Source organism: Melozone crissalis, unplaced genomic scaffold (genome assembly GCF_028551555.1).
Source record: "Melozone crissalis strain CALT ecotype California unplaced genomic scaffold, PUWL_Pcris_2 ptg000045l_1, whole genome shotgun sequence".
NCBI classification, from domain to species: Eukaryota; Metazoa; Chordata; class Aves; order Passeriformes; family Passerellidae; genus Melozone; species Melozone crissalis.
In genome coordinates, this window is record NW_026535823.1 from 17,194,804 (window position 1) to 17,217,231 (window position 22,428).

The 22,428-nt window shown below is 36.2% G+C and overlaps 1 protein-coding gene across 7 annotated transcripts in view; it reads left to right on the forward strand.

The window, feature by feature from the left end:
- Positions 1–20,912, forward strand: part of ZNF644 (zinc finger protein 644) — a 71,077-nt gene extending 50,165 nt beyond the window's left edge. For 4 of the 7 annotated variants that reach the window (XM_054285575.1, XM_054285572.1, XM_054285574.1 and 1 more), the window contains exons 3-7: positions 3,387–3,492; positions 4,712–7,740; positions 7,912–8,517; positions 18,478–18,580; positions 19,076–20,912. In XM_054285575.1, coding sequence (XP_054141550.1) covers positions 4,743–7,740; positions 7,912–8,517; positions 18,478–18,580; positions 19,076–19,268 — 3,900 coding nt within the window. In that variant the 5' untranslated portion in view covers positions 3,387–3,492; positions 4,712–4,742 and the 3' untranslated portion in view covers positions 19,269–20,912. Of the gene's footprint in view, positions 1–3,386; positions 7,741–7,911; positions 8,518–11,065; positions 11,189–18,477; positions 18,581–19,075 lie in introns of all 7 variants that reach the window. The other 3 variants (XM_054285578.1, XM_054285577.1, XM_054285573.1) reach the window with 3 other exon arrangements.
- Positions 20,913–22,428: the final 1,516 nt, after the last annotated feature.

Sequence of the window (22,428 nt, forward strand, 5' to 3'; positions counted from 1 at the left end):
TGAGTGTCCTGAATATTCACATATCTGCTTAAAGAACTAGACTTATGAGAAGTTATTTAGCACAGGACAAGTATGTTTTTGCCTTTGTTACAGCACTGCTGAAAGACACTGGATTTCTTCAGTTTCTTTAATTAGGCTGATGAAATTCAAACCATTTAGGAGATGGCTTCTAAGTGTTTGTGCTGCTTAATAGTTGCTCTGTGCTTTTAACTCATTGGCTCACAGTTATGAATTTAGTGAGAAACTTGACATCAGAGCACATAAAGGCACTAAATGCTTTTCACAAACTCAGCCAAATTCTTCTGTCTTAATTTTCGGCTCCAGTGTGCTTTCAAATTTATTGTAAATCCCTATGAAATGACACTGGGCTTGCACTGAGGTGTAAGCTTTACTGAGCTAGCATTGCATGAAGGCAGTGCTCCTAATTTGGTGTGTGACCCTACTGCATAGTAAAGGTTGTAGTTATGAAATAAGAACTTGGAAAGGTCGTAAACCTACTGGTAATAAATACAATTAATAATGTACATAGAACAATGGATTTAAGTACATTCCTATCAAAAAGAATTATTAATGAACAGAAAGTGGACAGCATAGATCTGATGACAGGAGGGTTGCATCTAATCTGAATTACTGAGTGACCTAGGAAGCCTGCTTGGAGGGATTACCAAATAATTATGTTAATATGCAATTATCACCTCATTTCTTCTGTAGTAACCTCAAGATGTAGTGTAGTAAGGGTGTTATAGCAAGTGCTGATAGTTTGCAAAAATACTGATGTTCAAGATTTTTTAAGACAATAAGATTAGCTTAAGGCATTTAAATTATGATCTGTCAGCTTGAAGATAGATCTGACCTTACACTTTTTTAATGCTCAGACTGTCTGGCCACAGGCAGTCATATCTGCAGAACACATTATGATTTTTAGAACTGATACTTTATGAATAAAAACAGTATTTAAAATTAGGTAGATTTCAAATCAGTTAATAGAGAGTGGAATGTGGCTTAGCTGAATAAATAATTGGTTTCTTTCTACTTTTGAATATGAAATAATTTCTGTATAGTAAATAGCACAGCATGTAAACCAAGAATAACGCTGTTAAGTGCATTGCAGTTATTCTTAGGCTTAACTGAATAATTGAATTTAAATAATTGAATTCAACCTAGGCTTTAGATAAAGTGTGTTTCAAAGGTAGGAGCTGGAATTGTGTATACTTGTGTAGGCTTTACCATACACTTTCCATCACCATTTTTACATGTATATATCTCCTAGGCATATTGCACTAGATGCTTAAATAAAAATTAGTTCAAACGTCTAGTTGAGGTACTATAGTCCTGGTAATGGATATGATAAGCAGTATTTCAAGAAATTGGAAGTTTGATCTCAATTTTTAATTTTTCAAATACACCAAGTATTAAATGCTCTATATTTTGACACAATTAATAATTTTGTATTCCTGATATGGTATAGAGAAGATAATTTTAAAACTCTGATGGAAGCATGCGAAGTGTCTTGCATAGCCTTGGTTACATCTTAGTTACAATGAATGATTTTTCTTTTTTTTCTCAAGAGACAAGTTAGATGATAATATTTCCTCAAAAAACATGGCATTGTGTCTTCAGTATACCTGTCATTGTTACTGCATAAATTCTGGCATGTGGAGTAGATAATGTAACTGAATTATTGCGTCTTAGTTCAGTGTTACCACAAGACCAAATTATTATAATTTAAAAGTACATTTTCTGTTTTCTTTAATGCCACACTGTTAAAACTGTTAACTTTATTGTTGTTGTCCTGCACAAAAAATAGTTAATTGTACCAACTTGATAGTTGGAAAAATAATAATACATGATGATAAGAATAAAAGTGATAATTAGCTGAAAATTATTAAAATGTAGCAGTGATATTATTGATACAGTAAGCATTTCAGGGTTGATTCAAAGACTGAAATCTGTAGGGATACCTGTTTTATCACAGAAGACTTCTAATCATCAATAGTTCCCAATCTCCATAAATACACAGTATGGAGAGGAGTCTCTTATAAGATTGCATGAGGTAATGCTTTAGATATCTCTGGTAACTCTGAGGAGAATTTCAGTTTAATGGTGACCACAGGGTGTCTTAGCCCTTTCTTCACTTCAGCTTTAATACTAATATTCATTAGCAGTATGATTTTGTATGTAGAACAACATAATTTTGTCTTCATCTTGTAAACCTGTGAGCAGTTTTGAGACGACGTTCTGATAATGAGGATTGCAGGCTCCAAGCCGCACGGTGTTCTCAGTCTGCCTCCCCGCTGTTCAGGGGTACCAGTGAAGTTGCTTTAAATGGGCAGCGTCTGTTCTTCCTCTGAACCCCTCACACCACAACAGATGGGTGGAACTTGGAACATGGAAGGTTTTACCTCAGAGGTGGTAACAGTGAAGCCACTCATTAACACTGAATTTACCACTTCGTTAGCAACGTTGCTTCCTGTTGAGCAAAGCTAATACAGGCTCTCAGGTTGACTGAGCAGGCTTTTGTCTGCTTCTGCAGCAATAAACCAAGGAAAATGCACATCTTCCAGGCAAAATTGTCTTACTCAATTTCTTACCAAGGTTTTGTGAACAGTTTTATACTTTGCTGCCTGATACTATATGAAGCCTACATTTCTGAGTTGAAAAATTGCTGGAGCTGTTGTGCATCATTGTAGGCTTCACTTCTTTTAATTGACTTTTGCATTACTGATTCTTAGCACATGTTTGCATTGCCCATTTCTAACTTAAGGAGGTGATATAAAGGTTCCTGCTGGGTGGTGCATTATCACCATTTTAGGGTGATAGCTTTGGATGTGATCTTATTGGAAGTCGTTATTATAGTGAAAAATGACCAGTCTCAAAACAGCAAAGCAAAGAAAAAAAATCTAAGAAGATTTTTTGGCAAGATGAGGAACTGGGTGTCCAGTAGAACATTTGCGTAAAGGTATGTTATAGATAATAATACAATGAAATATTTCACACACTTCAAACATTTATTATGCCTCTGATGTGAGCATTGCTGCATTTCTAAATTGGCTAGTTCAGTGGTGGAGTAACAAGGGAAATACTTTTGTAATTACTTAATTTTTCATTGTATTTGTGCTCCAAATAGAATTACTTTTATCTGCAAAAGTAAGTTACCTTACATTAAGGTTTGTTTTTTACAAACTCAGAAGAGGTTAAGTGATTGTTTTGTCCTTTTGCTGATTTGAAACAAAACAAGTGCAATAAAATAGAATTTCTGTGATGTTGTACTTAGCTTTGAATTGTGTGGATAGCTGTCATTCCGTTGGGTTTAAAATACTGGACATATTTTAAAATGTTATGTTTGGAGATGAAAATTGTTTAACTAGGTTGTTTTCTCTCCTTAGGAAAAAAGGATGTCCAAAGTGGTCTTCCTGGATTTCGATAAAGGACCATTGCAGGAAGCCATGGATATTAGTTGTGAGTTATAACATCTTAATTCAAAGAGTCTAGGTAATAACTCCTTTTAACTGAGTTCCATTCAAAATGTTAATTAGTAACTGAAACTATGTGATTGCAGGAATCAAATCTCACAAAATATCAAAGTGAGTAGTACTCTCTAAGGGTAAAATATGTGATTTCTGTAAAATATACATGTCCTGACTCCCAGGTGTTGTAATGCCTTATGCTCACTGTGTTCTGAGGACCTGTATAAAAAGTGAATGCCAGAGTAGACTAAAGTTTACATTTCTGTTGGTCACACATTGATTTTCTTGTGTAGGCAGCTCCTTTGTGCTCACTAAGCATTGAATAGATGATTAGATGTATGAGTAAGAGTCACTTGTAGAAAGACAAGACCACCCATGGGGAATTAATATGCAGTAGTTCTCTGTACTGGAAGATATTGTTAGTGTCATGCTCTGGATTCAACACAGTGACTTCTTCTGGTAGGTAGATCCTAATGAAATGTTTTGTTCTTACAGTATTTTTCCCCCACCTTTGATAAGATGTTGTTTAATTTGCTTATCATTTAAAATAGCCTTCTAAGCAAATGGGATTTATTTGTTTTAAAGCAATGAGGGTCCTTTTGTAAGAAGGGAAATGGAAGACATCTAGTTTCCTCAGTGAGTTTGATCCTTTGCTGTGTCTGTGTCACTAATCAGATACTCAAAATCCGCTTCATTGTGTTTTTCCCTTCTGCAGGCTTCCATGCAGCATCAGGTCAGTTGTATGGAAGTACTTCAAAAAAAGTGCTACCTTGAGAAATGTAAAGACTCTTTTAGTTTCCTAAAGAAAGTATGTTAAAAAAAAAAACAACAGAATTGCTAGTAGATGTCTGGGTAGCCTTTACTGCTTACTTTTACTTCTGGAGAACAACTGAAGATAATCTATATTTACGTACATATAGAATGCATTTGCTTTTGTTTTGGCAATCTGATTTTCCCCATCTTGCTTGTGTGTAGGTCTCAGGTTTCTTTGAACTGGGATATTTGTCAGTGACTAGTTTGCTGTATGGTTATTCATATTGCATAGCAAAAAATAGTGGGTTTTTTTCTTTCTTCATTGGTTCACTATAAATATTCTGGATATCCTAAATGAAAAGTAGATTTTTGACAAGTTCAAAACATCTTTTTAGAATACAGTGTGAAGAGTGATCCTGAAGAAGAGCTCTAAATTAATGTTGTCATTATTTATTTCTGCAATTGCCTGATTTTTTCTTGTTTGTTTTTAGTGTAAATGTACTTAATGGATAGACCAGCAATATGGATGATTTAGAGACAAATACCGAAGTCACTGGTGCTAAAGAAGAAGAAATCCTATGTGATGATAATTTTGTATCTGAGGAAGAAGGTGGCATTCCCAAACCAGAAGAGAGTGACACATCATTTCAGAACAATACATTGACTCTGACTGAGGAGCTATCAAGGGACAGATCTGAAAAAGCCTTAAGTGGAGGCCAGGCTTCTCTGTTTATACACACTGGTGCTCCTACTGTTTCTAGTGAAAACTTTATGTTGTCTAGAGGAACTGCTGTTAATGGACCAGTTTCACACTCCACCTCAACAAAGACTTCCAATATGAATAAGGGCAGCATTTCATTAACCACTGGACAGCCTGGAGGTCATCTTGCAGATTCCTGCTCAACTTTGACAATGGTTCATGATCTGCAGCTGCCTGCGAAGACTACAACACAGAAATCCAATCAGCACCAGGTTTTATTTTTGTTACCTGATGTAGCACATGCTAAGAACCTGACTCATTCCATTAAAAATCTACCTACCTCTGCTTCAATTGGTTGTGATTCACAGAAAACAGTAGGAAATAGTGTAGATAGCACTTTAGTAGACCAAGTAGAAGTTTGTGAGGATGATAAAAATTTACTATTAAAAGATGATTGTGTCGATACATTAACAAGCATTTCCTCAGGTACAGGTGGCTTCGGATCGGGATGTGATCCCAGCTGGGATCCACAGAAAGAGTTTATACAGTTTCTTATGACTAATGAAGAAACAACAGAGAAGTCTCCCGTTCACTGTAAGGTAGGGCTAGAAAAGAAGCGAAAAAGGAAAATGGATGTTAGTAAAATAACACGCTATACTGAAGACTGTTTTGATGATACCAGTTGTATTCCTAGTAAATCAAAACTGTTAAATGTTGAATTCTTAGAGCAGAATGAGGAGCTACAAATAGTAGAACCACAGAAATACTCACTGAGTAAAGTAAAGCCCGAATCTACAGATGAAGAGCTGGAAACTGTTGATGGTATCCAGCAGCTCATTTATAGTCCCACTAGTAACTGTGCAGAAGATACTTCTCCTGTTCACACTAGCACTTTTCTATCCAATACTTTGAAAAACAAATGTGAAGAGAATGATTCTGAACCACCATCTACTTTCAGTACTGATGAACCATCGTTTTATCCCTGTACAAAGTGCAATGTGAATTTTAGAGAGAAGAAACATCTGCATAGGCATATGATGTACCATTTAGATGGGAACAGTCATTTTCGGCATCTCAATGTCCCCAGGCCCTATGCGTGTAGGGAATGCGGAAGGACATTCCGAGATCGTAATTCCCTTCTTAAACATATGATAATTCACCAGGAAAGAAGGCAGAAACTGATGGAAGAAATCCGTGAGCTGAAAGAACTTCAGGATGAGGGTAGGAGTGCACGGTTACAATGCCCACAGTGTGTATTTGGTACCAATTGTCCCAAAACGTTTGTGCAGCATGCAAAGACCCATGAAAAAGATAAAAGATATTACTGTTGTGAGGAATGCAATTTCATGGCTGTGACAGAAAATGAACTGGAATGCCATCGAGGGATCGCTCATGGAGCAGTAGTCAAGTGTTCAATTATTGGTAGTGACTTGTCCCAGAGAAAAACTCAGAAAAAGGCATCCTTGAAAGATCCTTATTTAGGATCCTCAAGAAAGTCATCGACCTATATGTGTAAGCTGTGTCCATTTGCTACTTCAGCTAGAAGCATTTTAAAAAAACACATGGCATATTTGCATTCAGGATCATGCCTTGATCCCTTTGGTAGCCATCTTAGACTAGAGAAAAGAAAAGGCAGTATAATAGAAGAATCTTTAGATTTTCGTAGCAGGACAAAACAGTTGATCAGACATTCTTCTACTTTTCCAAAGAACTCTGCTTTAAAACAGGATGCAAAAAGATCATTTGGCTCTACTTCACAATCCAGTAACTTCGCAAAACTTCACAAGAGACCCTACAGGATACAGAAGGCTCGGAAAAGCGTTTCACAGTCATCTGTAAGTGTGTGCAATCTAAATTCTACAAACAAGAACTTTTTTATTAGAAATAGCATTGACCAAAAACGTAAATGTTTTCATCAAGCAGCAAAGCAGAAAGCTAGTGCCAAAAAAAGTAATTATTTATATAGACACAAATATGAAAACTACAGGATTATTAAAAAATCTAGTGACTCTTACCCTTTGCATTTAAAAAAGGAAGAGTCCAAATCTGTCAATGCTTTGCATTTATTTTCTTCATCAAGTAATAATTGTTTGGTCATGGATTCAAATAGCCTTGATTGCAAAAGGGCAGAAGGCTGTAAAGATCATAGGCATGTAGCTGTAAAAAGAGTGGTTAAAGAATCCAAGAGGGAAGGCTCTGTTACAGGAGATGATTTGGATTGCTATCCAGATTTTCTGCATAAAATGACTGTTGTTGTTTTACAGAAACTAAACTCTGCTGAAAAAAAAGACAGCTATGAAACGGAGGATGAAAGTTCATGGGATAATGTTGAACTATGTGATTACACTACACAGTCTGTGGAGGATGAATCTTACAGTGATATTAATCAGGAGCATGTAAACCTATTCCCCATATTCAAAGGTAAAATGGAAGATAATGAAGCTGGTGATAGATCTTCACTTGGTTATGAGCAGAATGATGGCTTTTATTTTGAGTATTACGAAGATGCTGAGGGTAGTAACTTCTTGCATGATTTGCATGATCCTCAGAATTTAGAAAATGTAGGATCAGCATTGCCAAAGCATAATTCAGTTTTCCACTGGACTGATTTGTCGCTTGAAAAGAAATCGTGCCCATACTGTCCAGCAACCTTTGAAACAGGTGTTGGCTTGTCCAATCATGTAAGAGGACATCTTCACAGAGCTGGACTAAGCTATGAAGCCCGTCATGTTGTTTCACCAGAACAGATAGCAACAAGTGACAAAATGCAGCATTTTAAAAGAGCTGGAACAGGGACTCCAGTTAAACGTGTTAGAAAAGGTAAGATTTGGTTTTTTTATGTGGGTACGAAGTTGGGTGGACAAAGGGATTTATTGAGCACTGAACAAGGCTCGCTTTAGCTTCTTGTCAAGCCTCTCTTCTTGTGATTTGCAGTTGTCATGTTTAACTGTATATAATTGTCAAAAAACATTGTAATTATTTTCTTTGTAGCGATTGAGAAATCTGAAACTTCCTCTGAGCATACATGTCAGCTGTGTGGTGGCTGGTTCGATACTAAAATTGGATTGTCTAATCATGTGCGAGGACACCTGAAGAGGCTTGGCAAAACCAAGTGGGATGCACACAAGTCTCCCATCTGTGTTCTGAATGAGATGATGCAAAATGAAGAGAAGTATGAAAAAATCCTAAAGGCTTTGAACAGTCGCCGTATTATTCCCAGACCATTTGTTGCTCAGAAATTTGCATCAAATGATGACTTTTTATCTCAGAATGTTATACCTCTTGAAGCATACCATAATGGCTTAAAGACTGAAGATATATCTGTGTCTGCATCAGAGGAAGAAGGGCTGAGTTTCCTAAATGAATGTGATGAAACAAAAGCAGTACTGCATGATGAAAAAAGAAATCAGTCACTTACACTGATAGAACTCCTGAAAAACAAGAGGTTAGGAGAAGAAAGGAATCCTGATATTTCCCCTCAAAAGATTCATAATCAAACTGCAAGAAAGAGGTTTGTTCAGAAATGTGTTCTTCCATTAAATGAAGACAGTCCATTGATGTATCAGCCACAAAAAATGGACTTGACTATGCAGTCAGGTAAGAAGGTGTTTCTTGACAACATTTCCAAAAAAGTCATATAATTCATAGAAAATGTACAACTGCAGAGTATTTTATTTGGGATTCTGTTCATTTAATTCTTGTTTCATTTCCAGAGGACACTTGGCTGCGAGAGGTAGCACAGCAAATTTTTCTGACTTGTTTTTCCTAAAGTGAAAAAACCCATCAGCAGCACTGAAGGGTTTTTGCATGGAATATAGTTCCTGTTCTGCATATGCCTGGGCATGCAAATTGAAAGTGAACCCAAAGTGAGCCTCAGTAAAGGAAGAAGACACATCCTGCAGTAAACAAGTTGAAGTGTCTATGCATATTTGGTAGACTAACAGTTCTGAAATGTTTGGGCTTGCAACCCTGTTTTTGGGTGGTAAAACAGCTGGTTTAGGAATACTGCGTTTAAGTCTTCAAGGTTTGTGCAAGGCAGCATTTGCTCAAACTAACAGAACTGTTGATACCATTATAAATGCATAATACTGCAGATTGGTAAATCACTGTCAACTAATTTTGATGGTTTTAGGCAAAGATACTCTTATAACATAGATTGATTCTTGTTTGTTGCAAATTGTGGCTGCTGTGAGAAACTCATGCTTGCTTAGGGCCTGTCCATCCTGAGTGACAACCTGTGCTGGGTCAAGCTTTGCTGGTATGCAGTTGTAGCCAGCAGTTTTCCAATGCACGGCCTCTGACCAATAAGGACCTAGATTGTCCCTCCACTGAGAACTGTGCTAATGAAACAATTCTGCAATCAACTTCCTAGCTACTCTGTATACTAATAGAACAGGCTTTTAGGGTGATGTTTTTAACTTACTTGTCACATGAGAATTATTTCTAGTCTTGGGGAACTCTTACAACATCCCTTTTAATGTGTATGTAGAGCTTGCATTTACCGGTTTCTTTGTTGGACACCACCAATGCTGCAGGATTCTCAAGACTTGAGAGCAGGATCTTATTTTTATACTCCTGACTTTTTTTTTTGTGCTGTTTCTTTTCTTTTTATTAACCAGGTTTGTAAAACTGGCAGTGCCTATTACTTTTTCACCTGTATTCTTTTCTTTTCTTTAAACAAAAAATCCCAACAATCTGATGTGCTCAGAAGTTCTTTTAGGGGCTATAAAAGTGTGTGGCAATAAATTTCTTAAGAAGAGTGGCTTTCTAAAATGACATAGTAGAAGTGGAAAAGAATTGCATTTTATGTCTTCTGTATGTCTGTGGTTGTCCCTTAAGACAGGAGATTGCTTAATAAAGGAAGTGTATCTTTGACAGGTTTAATGATTTGAAAAATAATGCTCAAGACTAGTTTGCCAAACCTGACACTGTGTTTTGCTTTCTGTGTAATATTTACTGCTCAATACTAGGTAGAACCTGTTTGGTTATGATGAACAACCAAGTAAAAATAAACATATGCTTGCGTAGTACTAACAGTTCTGAATGGGGCCCGATAGTTTTCTGTGGCTGAGGTAACAGAATTTGATGACTAACGCACTGTGCCAGTTGAGTTAATAAGAAAATGTTTAACATCAAGTTGAAAATCTTCTTTTTTTCCTAAAAAAGGCAAATATTCCTAATTCTGGTTTTAGTTTTATAAAAGCTTTTACCAACAGGTGTTCTTCTTCTGTAACTTGCCTGGAAAAACAGCATGTCTTTTGTGGGCTGCTGGAGAATAGCATTCTTTCTTTCCTGCAGAGACTTTTCAGCTGAGTAGTTTTAGCTTTTTCATTTATTCTTCTAATTTATTAGTAGAGAACCTGAAATATTAGTTCACCAAAACAATGTATCTTTTATAAAATGCAGGGAGAAATATGGTGAAGTTGAGCAGGAGATAAGTTATAATGGTTTCTTTGTCTGTAAGTGAGGAATTCAGTATCATTTCATTGTTTTCGTGTGATAAATAGCATGTTGCTTTGTTGATACTTATTTAGCACAAAGATTTTGGCAAAAAAACCATTCAAATCATTTAGTTTCATTATCAATTGTGCATCTAAAGTAATGAATAGAAAATGCACTGAACAAATGTTTTGCCTAACAGCTGCTCACTGGTGTGTTTTACCACCTTTTTCTCTGAGCCTTCAACAGCAGCCTAATTTTAGCATTGAGTGCTTTAGTCTTACGGGTAAAACACTTTAATTACCACTTTGTCAACTTGACTTTTCAAATTCTCTTTATTGGAAATTCTGAAAGCTCTGAAATTTCTCAACAGAATTGTGCTATTCAAATTGCAGGACTGTATTTTGGAATTAGAGCTTCATTATGTGGAGATCTGTAAGAGCTTGGTAGTAGGTATTAAATGCAGAGTAGCCTACTGGGCTCAAGTTGCCTCCTTTCTGTTCTTTTTCAAATAACATGGTTTGGCTTAAAGCTGTAGGTGGAAAACTAATAACGGTTAACTTGGATCCTTCTAATATACTAAACAATTGCGTCAATGCAGTGAATATATTTTAAACCATCTTTATTGCAGAAAACTTTTTACAACGCTTTGAGAATTTCATTTTTTGAAGAGAGAACTGGATTATAGTTTTCTTTTGAATGATAGGTATGCCTGTGAAGCTTAGAACGTGTGTGCATTGCAATACGACGTTTACAAGTGCTGTTAGCCTGTCCAACCACTTACGCGCTTATGCACGAAAGAAGAGTGCTGGACTTTTGACTGGGACAGGTATGTTTTGTTACAGATGTAAAAGCAAGTCTGTCTATGATACATTTTCTTCATCAGACTGGACAAAAGCATATGTTAATTCAAAATAATTTTGAAGCCTCTGCCGGTAAACAATTAATTTGCCATAAAACTTCAGCAACTTGTAAGAAAACGTATGTTGCTGTTGTCCACTCTCATGTCTGATTTTCATTCTTAGTCTTTGATTTTGGATCCAACATTTAAGGTATGTAAGCAAAACTAAGAGATGGTTGCTTAAATTCATTATCCTATGATATCGCAACTTCCCAACCAGATAGTTGGCCTTCAAATGAAGCGTTTCAAAGTATCTCAGAAATGAGAGCAGTGGGGAGGAAAAAGGCAACGATACAACAAGTAGTTTTTACTGTCTAGTACATACAGTTACAAAGAATACTTCAGTAAAATAGGAAAAGCAAGTCATTTTACACTCTGTATATTTCTAACAACATATCATATGCAGTTGGTTTCATATCTTGTTTGGCTCACAATCCAAAAACTACCTGCTCTGCCATTGAGTGAGGGTAGTACAGTAGCATTTGGCACTGCTATTAATATTCTTTATTAAAACACACTTCATTTTGAAATTCTTCTAATATGCCATATTTTGATTTGTTTTCAGAGACCTGCAGCTTGCTTGGCTGTAGGCAGTTTCTGAGTTTACTTGGATTATTGCTGAGATTAGTGGGACTTCACATGGTCAACAGCAAATTGAGGAGCAGAGATGCAATATAATGAGGAAAATTTGGAGATATGAAGCCTGAAATATTCTGTAATTAAGAAGGGCAACCCTCAGTTTTCTGTGTCAACAAACACAGACTTTGACATAATGCTCTTGGAAAATGTGTAATCCTTTTTTGAGCTGCAAATGTAATTCATTATGCTAAGAATGACAAACTGAGTAGCAGGCTTTCTCTGTAAAAGGCTAAAAGTAATATTTTTGTAACACAGGCCTGTGGCTGCCAGGTCTTCTGTTGCTTTACATTAGTGCCATAACAAAGGAGATTTGGAAGGAAGTCAGCAGATACAGTAATACCTAACATGTAGAAGAATATGCCTTTAGTCAGTGATTCTGAAAATTTTCATATTTATTCAGTAGAAGGCTGATAGTAGTGAACTTCATTTACCACTGCTGTGATTTTATATTAGTCCTGTGGTAAGTTCCTTTTCTTATAGACTTCCTGAGGAAGTATTTTTCAATAGCTGTATATTTAAATTGCACATTACTAACAGTGAATCACTGAAGGAGACACTGGCAAATAGGATAGTACAGAGATTGAATCCTAGACAAGCACTTTGTACCTAGCTTCCCTTTTGCTGAGTGGGAAAAGTGAAGGAAGCTGGTTTAGGTACTTTAGGGTATTTTTGTTTGTTTTCTCTAAGAAACGTATTTTGCTAGTGAAGTAGTTGCATAGTCATGGGAACAGATGCCACTTTTCTTACAAGAATGGAAAGAAAACTCATGAGTCTTCTATCATTGGACCTAGAAGTTTGTTTTGAATTAGGTTGGAAACAAAATGGGGTTAGAAACGAGGTTTAAATAAAAGGTTAGAAACAAAAGTTTGGGGGAAAAGATGTTTTGCTCTCAGAAGCTGGAGCTAAGCCAGATAAATAACTTATACCATGGATAAAGGCCTCTCGCTGGAACCATTGACTTAAGGAGTCAGTGTTGAGTTCTAGCTGTAACATCATGCAACCAATGTTTATCTGCAGCAACATAGTCATTACTCTGCTGCAACTCTGTGAACTTTGTAAGCTTTGCTCAGTGACTTCTCACTCAGGCAAGCTTAATGCAAGGCTTGCAGACCAAAAACTATGCTTTAAACAGTTCTTCTGTTTGCTATTCCACTTTATAATACAAGTTTTGTGAAGAGAATTATTTTAATGCAAGATTTCACTAGTACACACTAGTTTTAAAGCACACACAACTACACTCTTGTTATGAGTGTTACTCTTGATTAGATCTCAGGTTTTCTTATTAAAAGATGGTTGTGGTTGAGAGCAATTTTGAGATGTCTTCAGTTGGGCCTCAGCTACAGCTAAACCTTCAGTGGTCTTCAACCATTGTATGGAGACATTGAGAACATATTTATACATGTTGCTTCTCATTAAGCCTTTCTTACGTCTTCTAAAGCAAACATAACTACCAAAAATAAATCACATCAGTTGAATAATTATCTCTGTTTCTTGCTGTAATAAAATAATGTCTAAACATGAACACTTGATTATCTGGCAGTTGATATGGGACCTGTCTAGGCACTACTATTTATTAGGAGAAATAACATGAGAAATACAAGATCCCTGCATGCCGCCAAAGTGAGGCCTTTCCCAGCATTACATTAGCTTATGTACTAGTCTCAGATTTTCCATTTGTCTGCACGTGTTTTTGATATTGACTGTTACCATATTGCTCTTCCAGCAGGTGTCCTGCTTCTTCAGTCAGCAATGTCATCATATTTAGTTAAATCTTAGCCTATTTTTCTTTTCAAATGCAACTCGACAGTTTTAGCAGTATAGTAGACATAGTTAAGCATAATGGTAGCTTTGGAGAATGGACTGAAGAAAAACGTCCTAGAAGTGCAAGTTCCTAGGCTGTTGGCTGTTTGAGGTTAATCTTTATTAAACTTTATTTGTGCCTATACCAATGCATAAGATCCACTGTAGAACAAATACCTGTGTCTTCAGATGTCTGGCTGGAATTTTTTTTGTTGTTGTTATTCAGTCCAATTTTTAACAGTGTAATTGCTCATCTTGAATAGATGTTAAATTTCCTTTTATGCCTATTTTGATGTATAGCAACACATTGGTGTTTCTCATAGCAGGTGATCAACTTGTTTCTTTCTTCTGAGTATCTTCAGAGCATTGAACAAACCGACACAAAATCTTCAAAATGCATCTCACTCTTCTTCGTACAGTTGTATATTCAGCTTCCTTTCTTTTTTTCTCTCTGGGCTTCTCTTGCTCCCTCCTGCCCTGGCTCTCCCCAAGTCTCTTGATTCTTTTCTTGAACCCTGGCTTTTTACATCTTCTCTTTGTTGACCCTGTTCACATACTCAGTCTTTTCTTACTGGCTTTCATCTTCTGGAAATCACCGCTTTCTTCTTTGGTCTCTGCTTCTATAGGTGGAGACTGCTTTGTCAGAAGTTTGGGAGGGAACAGTAAAGTACAGAGCAAGGAGTCTGGCCTTCAAGCCAATGGTGTGACTGAGGTAGTGGTTCATGAGGGCTGTTACGTGTTCAGATAATTTCAAATGTTGTTTTGTCAAACTTATAGCTTTGGGATGTTTGTGGTGGAAGCATATCAAGTATGCAGGAATCTGAGATCCACTGGCTTTGTGTGTCATTGTTCTGTGCTGTTACAGCCATAACTAATCAACTGGCATGATGAGCTCATTTTCAGCATCTTAGAAAATCCTACAGCGAGCAAATGATAGGAGGGGTTTATTTAATGTACTTCACTGTGCAGTAGTGATGAGGATAGATAGCAAGTGATTGAATTTGAAAAGTTAGTGACTAAATGTACAAGAAAGATAGTTCGTTATTTTTTACTTGGCAGTGTTTTCAAATGTTTTAGTTCCATTTCTGTGTCAAATTATTCAACTTGTTTTAGCTTATGTACACTTTGACAAAAGTAATGAAGCCTGAATAAAAGACCCAGCTTCAGTTTTCCTGAAATAAGAAGCATTTCCTGTTGGGGACATCAGGAAGCAGAGCATTTTAATTTGGAACTGCAGACCAAATGTCATGGCATGAAAGGGCATCTAATTGTGACCTGTCTAGTTCACTTAGGCATGCTCATTGGAACTTCCCGTGTCCATCTGCTTGTAGTCTTTCTTGATAAGTCATCACAGAGGTTTTTGTATGCAGTGCTTTTACCTAGCATATATTTTTCAAAGTAGTGTGCTCTGAAATTGTACGTAAGTATCTCAAGTAGAATGCTCCAAAGTTTGATAGTCTTTTGTTTTAAATGGGTTGTTTCTCCACCATGTTGTATCAGCAGTTTGAGGATGTTGTGTGACTAGTTGTTTGCAAGAAGCTTTTCAGTTATCAACTAGGAAACACCAGGTGGCCAAACTTGAAAGAAAGAGTTCTTCCAAAAAGAAGTAGGCCTTTGTGGAGAGTGAGGAATGATAGTTTGGAAGCTGTTATAACTACAGAGTAGCTGTTAATGATCAGTAGTTCCTACCTCTCTATAGCAATTTGCTGCAGTTTCCATGCAGCGTACTAGATCTAATTTATCCTTGGTCTCTTCCCAGACATGATAAAGGACTTTCTGAGGAGGTCATGTTTTGTTACAGTAAAGGCATAGAAAAAGCAGGAACTGAGTTTTGGTCGGAACATGGCTACTTTATGGGGAGGCAATGGCTGAGGCAATTGTGTGATTTAGTTGATGTTTGCAACTTCTTGTAAGCATTGTATCAACAGAGTACTCAAGTCTGTGCATGTGACTGTATTTAAACTTGTTGTTCTCTGGATAGACAAAATGAAATTAATGTGATGGTTACTGGTACACATGCCTCATAACTGCTGTTTGAATTGTAGTTTTCAATGAGCTTTACTCAGATATTCCTCCTTCTTCACTCACTTTCCATCTTCACTGGAGTAACTTCAAAACATACTGGTGCTGCTTTGAGCTCCCTAAAATGTAAAAGGATATGTTCACTATCTCAGAAGATGAAGGGAAAAAAAAATGACCCTTGCAGAACCCAGGATTTGTGTTCTTAGTGTTTTCTGTCTTTTATAACAGCTTCTTCCTTGGGCAAATCTACTTTCAAATTTAGCTAACTTGCTGTGAGAATTCATAGCATAATCTGAGTCCTTTTTCGTGATCTTTTACTGTGGTATTTTCTTCTCTTTGTTGTAAAATTTCCTTATATGGAGTCTCCATCATAAATGGCTGAAGGAACATGCCCTTGCTTTTGTTTTTCTTGTTTTCTCAATGTTCATAGAAAAGGTAGCTTTCAAGGAAGTAGAAACTGCCTCTCCTGGTTCATTATGGCAATTTCTGTCAGTGTTGCTGTTGTTTGATTGCACAGTAGTTCAGAGGGGTTTTTTTCTTAGAAGATTATACACACACACACACCCCCATCAGGCGTCAGCAATCTGTTGCAGAAGACCAACGCAGGTCTTGTAGGAAAGAGAAAGCTCTCTGAAATGCTCCAGATGCATGTGAGTAGAATCAAATTTCTTGATGAGAATGAATGTCTTTGCCAACCTCAAGGAAATCAGCAAGTTCTTGTTCCAAGTGCAGGTTGGCCTCTCTAGGAGGAGTCTGTTGTCACTATTGCTTCTTTTTTTTTCCACTCATATAAACTGACATCAACTAACTTGTCATCAGGTGCAGCTCATGGACACGTTTGCATTCAGGTAATACCAGCTTCTGTTTCCCTTCTCCCCATGATGTTCCAGGAGATGGCAAAGGCAAAGCTTTTGCTGCAGTAACTGCTGCAGATAAGTTGTGCCTCTTACAAACAGTTCTCTTCAAAGCATGGGTGTCTGGGTTCCAGTGTTTTATCTGCTTATGTTGCTGATGGTGTTACTGAAGTTGTGGTATGTAAAACTACCACTTATACATGTGGTAGTTCCTACCTGATATGATAGTTAGCTTTTTTCTTCCTAATTAAATGAAGAATATGTTTCTTTTGAGAGAATGAAGTATTAAGAATCCCTTGATGCTTTTCCAGAAGCATCTTGGCCATTTCTCTCTCTCTCTCTCCCCCATGCCACCTTGGGTTACTGCCTTTTTATGCAGACTGGTTTTGTTGTTGCTGTCAGAAAAAAAATGCTCTTAAGCCTCATTTTCCTAATGTTGATCTGAAGAAGTCTCTCTAGGTTGGTGTCTGCTTTCCACTTATTGTATTGGTTCTCTGATACCTTCAAACCTTAGATATTCATTCTGAATTTTAGATAGGTAGGAATCCTTAAGTCGGGGATAGAAATGGAAAACATCTAGTATGTCTACCAAGTTGAAAGTTGGGCTACAAGGTAAAAGCTTGAGAGGTGCTGATTTGGAGGGCATGAGAAAAATTAAGGATACAATCAAGACTGTGTGTTCTTTAAATCAACATGTTTTACCTCACCAGACAATGTCTTATGCTTCAGAATGCTAAGAGGTTAATTCTTCTGTTTCATGTTCTAGGAGTCAAAACTTTAGCCAAGTGTAACAAATTTTTTCCCCATTTTACTGTTAAGATGCTTCAGTAGCATAACATTATGCCTTCTTGGTATCAAGAATACCACCTGGTACTGTCTTTATGGTTTCTGTGGAGTTTTTGTTGAAGTGGTGTAACTGGTTGTTTGCAAAAGTTTTTGTGTGGAGTTACATTGTTGGTGTCTTGTGTTTTGGAATAGAGTGTAGCTAGATACACTTCTCAGTTCAAGCCGTCACAAACTTCTTGAGCTTTGTCAGCTGTTTGCATCATAACAATATTAATTCAGTTTAATCCACTCATCCCCCACTTCAGCTGTTTCTTAGAACCTCCAGGTTTTGTTTCAGATTTCCATTACATTTGTTTATGGGAGATACAGACCTCAGAGCTATCTGAACTCATTTGCTATGTTTCCTGTTCACACACGTTACTTTCATACACAGTTTCAAATGCTTAGACTGAATTTAAAAAGTGGCCTTGCCATCCCTGTTGATTGTCCTAATACCAGCTCCCACTACCAAGGGCTAATACATAGTTTTTGTATGCTTCATTAGAATTCAGACAGGAGTGAAAGGGAAGCTTCCTTTGAAACTCTTAGAACAAAAGGACAAATTTTTGCTTTGTGTTGAAAACAAATGGCAGGTGTTTTATTCAAACTAGAAATTCCTGATTGTACTAGCTGGAAGCTACAACTTCATAAAGTTGTAACTTGGTTGAACATGAGTGGTCTTACGATGGGACTTGAACTACAAAACAAGTTCTGAGATTTTGACAGTGTTTTATGCATGAAAGGGAATTTCCAATGGTGCTTTGCTTCTGTATAATTCTGCAATAGGTTTGTAGGTGCTTGCTGATACTAAAACAACAGTTTAATGCTGAATGTCAATTATCTGGTCTTTAAAAGAGCAAGCACAATGCTAACCTAAAAAAAACAGCTTCATGTGTTCTGCCAGTATATTTCTTAAAATACACTGTAACTCTTTTGGATTTATGTTATAATTAACTACAGAAAAACAAGGAGGTAGATGTCTTTTCATTATTGCCATAGGGAATACTTAATGAATATCTCTGTTTGACTAACACTCATTGAAGTATTACTTTCACATATGAAAATTTCTCTTCTTAGCTTTAGACTGTAAACAAAAGAAGTCAAGGTCAAGATCCGGAAGCAAGAAGAAAATGCTGCCGTTACCTCATAGTGCTGATGAAGTTTACATACTCAGATGCAGGTACATAGTGTTGCTTTAACTGGAAGAATACATTCTTAAGAGCTTACTAATGTTAGTCATAAAGAGTTTCATTATTGTATCCATAAATGTTTGTGATTAAATTGAATAATAACGGGGGAAAGGAATTGCCTGTTTTTATTAATTTGAACGAGAGGATTTGATTCAGTCACACCTGGGTGTTAGATTGCCAGTAGTTTCTCTGCCAGCTAAAATCTTGCTGGTTGTGTCTGAGTAATATTCTGTCCTTCAAAAGAAACCTTATATAAGAAAAACAGATTGTTATTACTGGTATTGAGTGTGAGAATGTGAGTTGTATAAGCTGCAGGATTTTGTGCTCACAGTTACTACTAATGAACTCAATTACTAAGTTTTTCAGCTAAAACATGTACAAACAAACTTCAAGAAAATTAAGACTTTTCCTCTTACTGTCTTTGTTTTATAATTTTTCAGTAGAGATAGATGTATCTTGATGGATTAATTTTAATATTTGCATAGGTTTTGTGGTCTGGTCTTTCGAGGACCTTTGTCTGTTCAAGAAGACTGGATAAAGCACTTGCAGCGACACATTGTCAACGCAAATCTTCCACGGACTGGAGCTGGCATGGTTGAGGTCACATCTCTACTTAAAAAGCCTGCTTCAATTACTGAAACTTCGTTTTCTTTACTGATGGCAGAAGCAGCATCATAGAACACAGAAACATTTTAAATTTTAATTGGATGTAAATTTGAAATACTTCATCATTTTTTAAAATAAATGGCTACACTAAATTATGTTTATAAATGCTAAAGAGAGAAAATAGAGGAAGTGGATTACAGTAACATCAAAATAAATTGAATACTTAACAGTTACAATAAGTAGTCTTTATATTTTATATAGGGTGGAAGATGTGTTTTTAAGGTTTATTATGTTTTTGTCAGTTACTGTGTTCACTATCAATACAAGACCATTATATGTATGGCAGCCATTTTTAAATTGTTGCACATGGGTACTTAAAGGACAGATTTTAATAAAACAAAGAAACCACGTTCTCTTCAGTGTTACCCAAATCAAGGTTCTGTTTATTCCAAAAAGAATTACATAGTAAAATAAGATACTATTATATTTTGTTTGTATGTATGTAGTGTTTTGTATAATACCAAGAACTGCTAATACATTTTACTCAACTTAGGGCATTAAATACCATGTACTTCATAGTTCGAGAGACTGTTTCGTTCAAATAGGGCAATTAGTACTATTCTATCTAGGTGTGTAAGTGTTTTTTTTAAATCACATGAGGCTTTTTGTACTAAAAAGTGGAGGGAAACTTGTTTAAACAAATTTCTAAGAGAAATATGTACATAATACTGGAAATTTGTGGTAAGGAAATATTCTTTACTTCAGTTGCATTTCTCACTGACAATAAAGTGGTGCATCCATGCTACCTCCTACTTGTCAACAAAGATGGTATTTACCCTTATGTTTTTGTATCATAGTAGATTCAATCCAACTTTCTTTATTACAAAGCATCTTTTTGTTAACAAGTTTGTTACTTTTATGACAATTTACTTAAAGTCTGACTTGCTTACAGAAGTTTGCCTCTACTATTTTATTTAACACTGTAGAAATGTACTAATAAGCATTGCTCACTACACGGTTAGAGTAGGCTTTTCATTTATAATTCTGTTTAAAAGATTGATAATTTTAGAGAATTCAAACACAGATTGAAATGTTTCCACATATGAAGAGAATGTTTACAACTTAAATTTTAGAGCTTGTTTTGGATGTGATTATATGTATGAAAACTGTAACACTATGCTCATGCTAAGGACCTACTTACAGAATTATTAAAATAAATGTGCTGTGAGGATGGAAATATGGTGCAGGTGTCTTGGTCATGATGAATTGTGTTTGTTCATTTAAACTGTCTTCAGAACATGATTTTTGTTTAAATCAAATTAGATTCCTCTACAAATCAATTTTGTATGCAAGTAACATTTCATTTTACTCATATAGGGTAACAGATACTGTAGTTAAGCCAAGGATATGCATTGATATTTTCTTTATATGTAAATAAAGTTAAAAGCAGTTAAAGCAAGAGGAGTATTTTGGTAGAGTATATACATACCTCACTGCCAGTGAAATTGCTTTCCTATGGTATATCTCCTTACCAGAAAAATCTCTAAATAAAAAGGTTTAAAGAAAATATAAATGTCTATAATGTGAAGCATTTATTTGCATTGTGTGAATTAAGTTTGTGGAATTGGTTTGTCTTGCTTGAGATTAGAACCTTCTCATGATCTTAAGTAAAAGTACATTTACTTGCAATAAACTGAATTGTTCACAGATGCATTACATTTGATTGGTGGAAAGTATGAATAAATGTCTGTCTTCCTGGATGCACAGAGTTCAGAGTTAACACATGAGGCTTGTTAATGTTCTGATAGAATAGATGGGCTAAAAATGCACAACTGTGCAAGACAGAGGCCTCAGACAAGGCCATCCTAGCTCTGTCAAGGCTGTCATTAAATTAGTGGTGTCAGGCATTTAACTGTACAAATTGCTACAGTTAAGTTTAGCTTTCTTGTTGAAATTTATTCTCTTGTAAGTGGAAAAATCTACATCATTACATTTAAAGTCTGGAGGAATAAATACTTTAGAGATTTTAGAAAAGATAACTGGGATGTTGAAGTGTACTGCAAACAAATAGTGTATGCAGACTAACAAATTTCTGAATTTGTGGATACATGTGGAGCTTTTTTATACGATGTGAAAACTGGAGATTTAAAGCAGTGTGTTGAAACAGAACAGAGGGAAGTGATCACATCACCTTGAATGTTTATAATGCTTTAATAGAGTGCTTGTTTACCCTTCTCACCAAAAAAGGTGCTTGTGAGAGCACCATATTTTATGGCTGTTTAGCAAATGAAAAAATCAATTAAGTGCAAATGATATTTATCTAGTGTTGTTAAGAATGCTTGTAAGGTGAAGCCATACCGTGCAGAATTTTGCATTAGCAAGAGACTCTTACTAGATTCATAAAAATAATTTTTAAAACCCTAGTTAATTCTATTTAATTAATAAGGCCCCAGTTGTGAGCTACTTTATGTAATACTAAAATAAAAATGCAAGGTTGTGTCTGAAGAGCAGTGAGCTCTAGGCTGATCAGTGTCCAAAATGAGATTCTATTGATGATGAACAGTTTTCAGCAACAGACTGTGTGCCCTGCTGGCATCAGATCCTTGTGGTATAGTTAAAAAAATAAGTAGGAGTTCTAGAACTCTTCTGATTATTAAATTAATTGTTTATGTGGTTGATAACAGGCTGAATAATCTTTTTTTAAAAATAGAGTACTATTAGCTGTTCTTAGCCTCTAGTCCTCAAGTGGGGCTATTTGTTTTCCTGGTTTCTGTTGTGTGGAAATACAGGTATTTTTTATCATTATCTACAAGGAACTATAAATCCCCCTCTCTGGAGTTACCAAAATTCTAAATAATGTAGTAGAAGAGGGTAAATTAAATGGGTCACTTTGTGATGCCAGTCTGATGTTGTGTGGCTTGAGGGGCTCTGGCAGTCTGTGCTAAAGGGCTGCAGAGCTGCTCATCTAAGCACCAGTGTTAGTCTGTTCAGGTTGGGGTAAAGGCTGCAGTGGCACAGTGATTTCTGTTGGGTTGATTTTGGTTCTTTATCACAGTCCTACTCATTTCTGAAGTTATCCTAGTATCTGGTAAAGGTCTCTTTAGTAGTAGCCTCAGGAAAATTGTAGACCACCCCCATACACTTTTCATAAGATGATGGCCTATATTCCCTAGTCCAGTGATATTTCCAAATCAATCCTCTTCAAAAAGTAAAACTCTGCATTCCTTGAAGA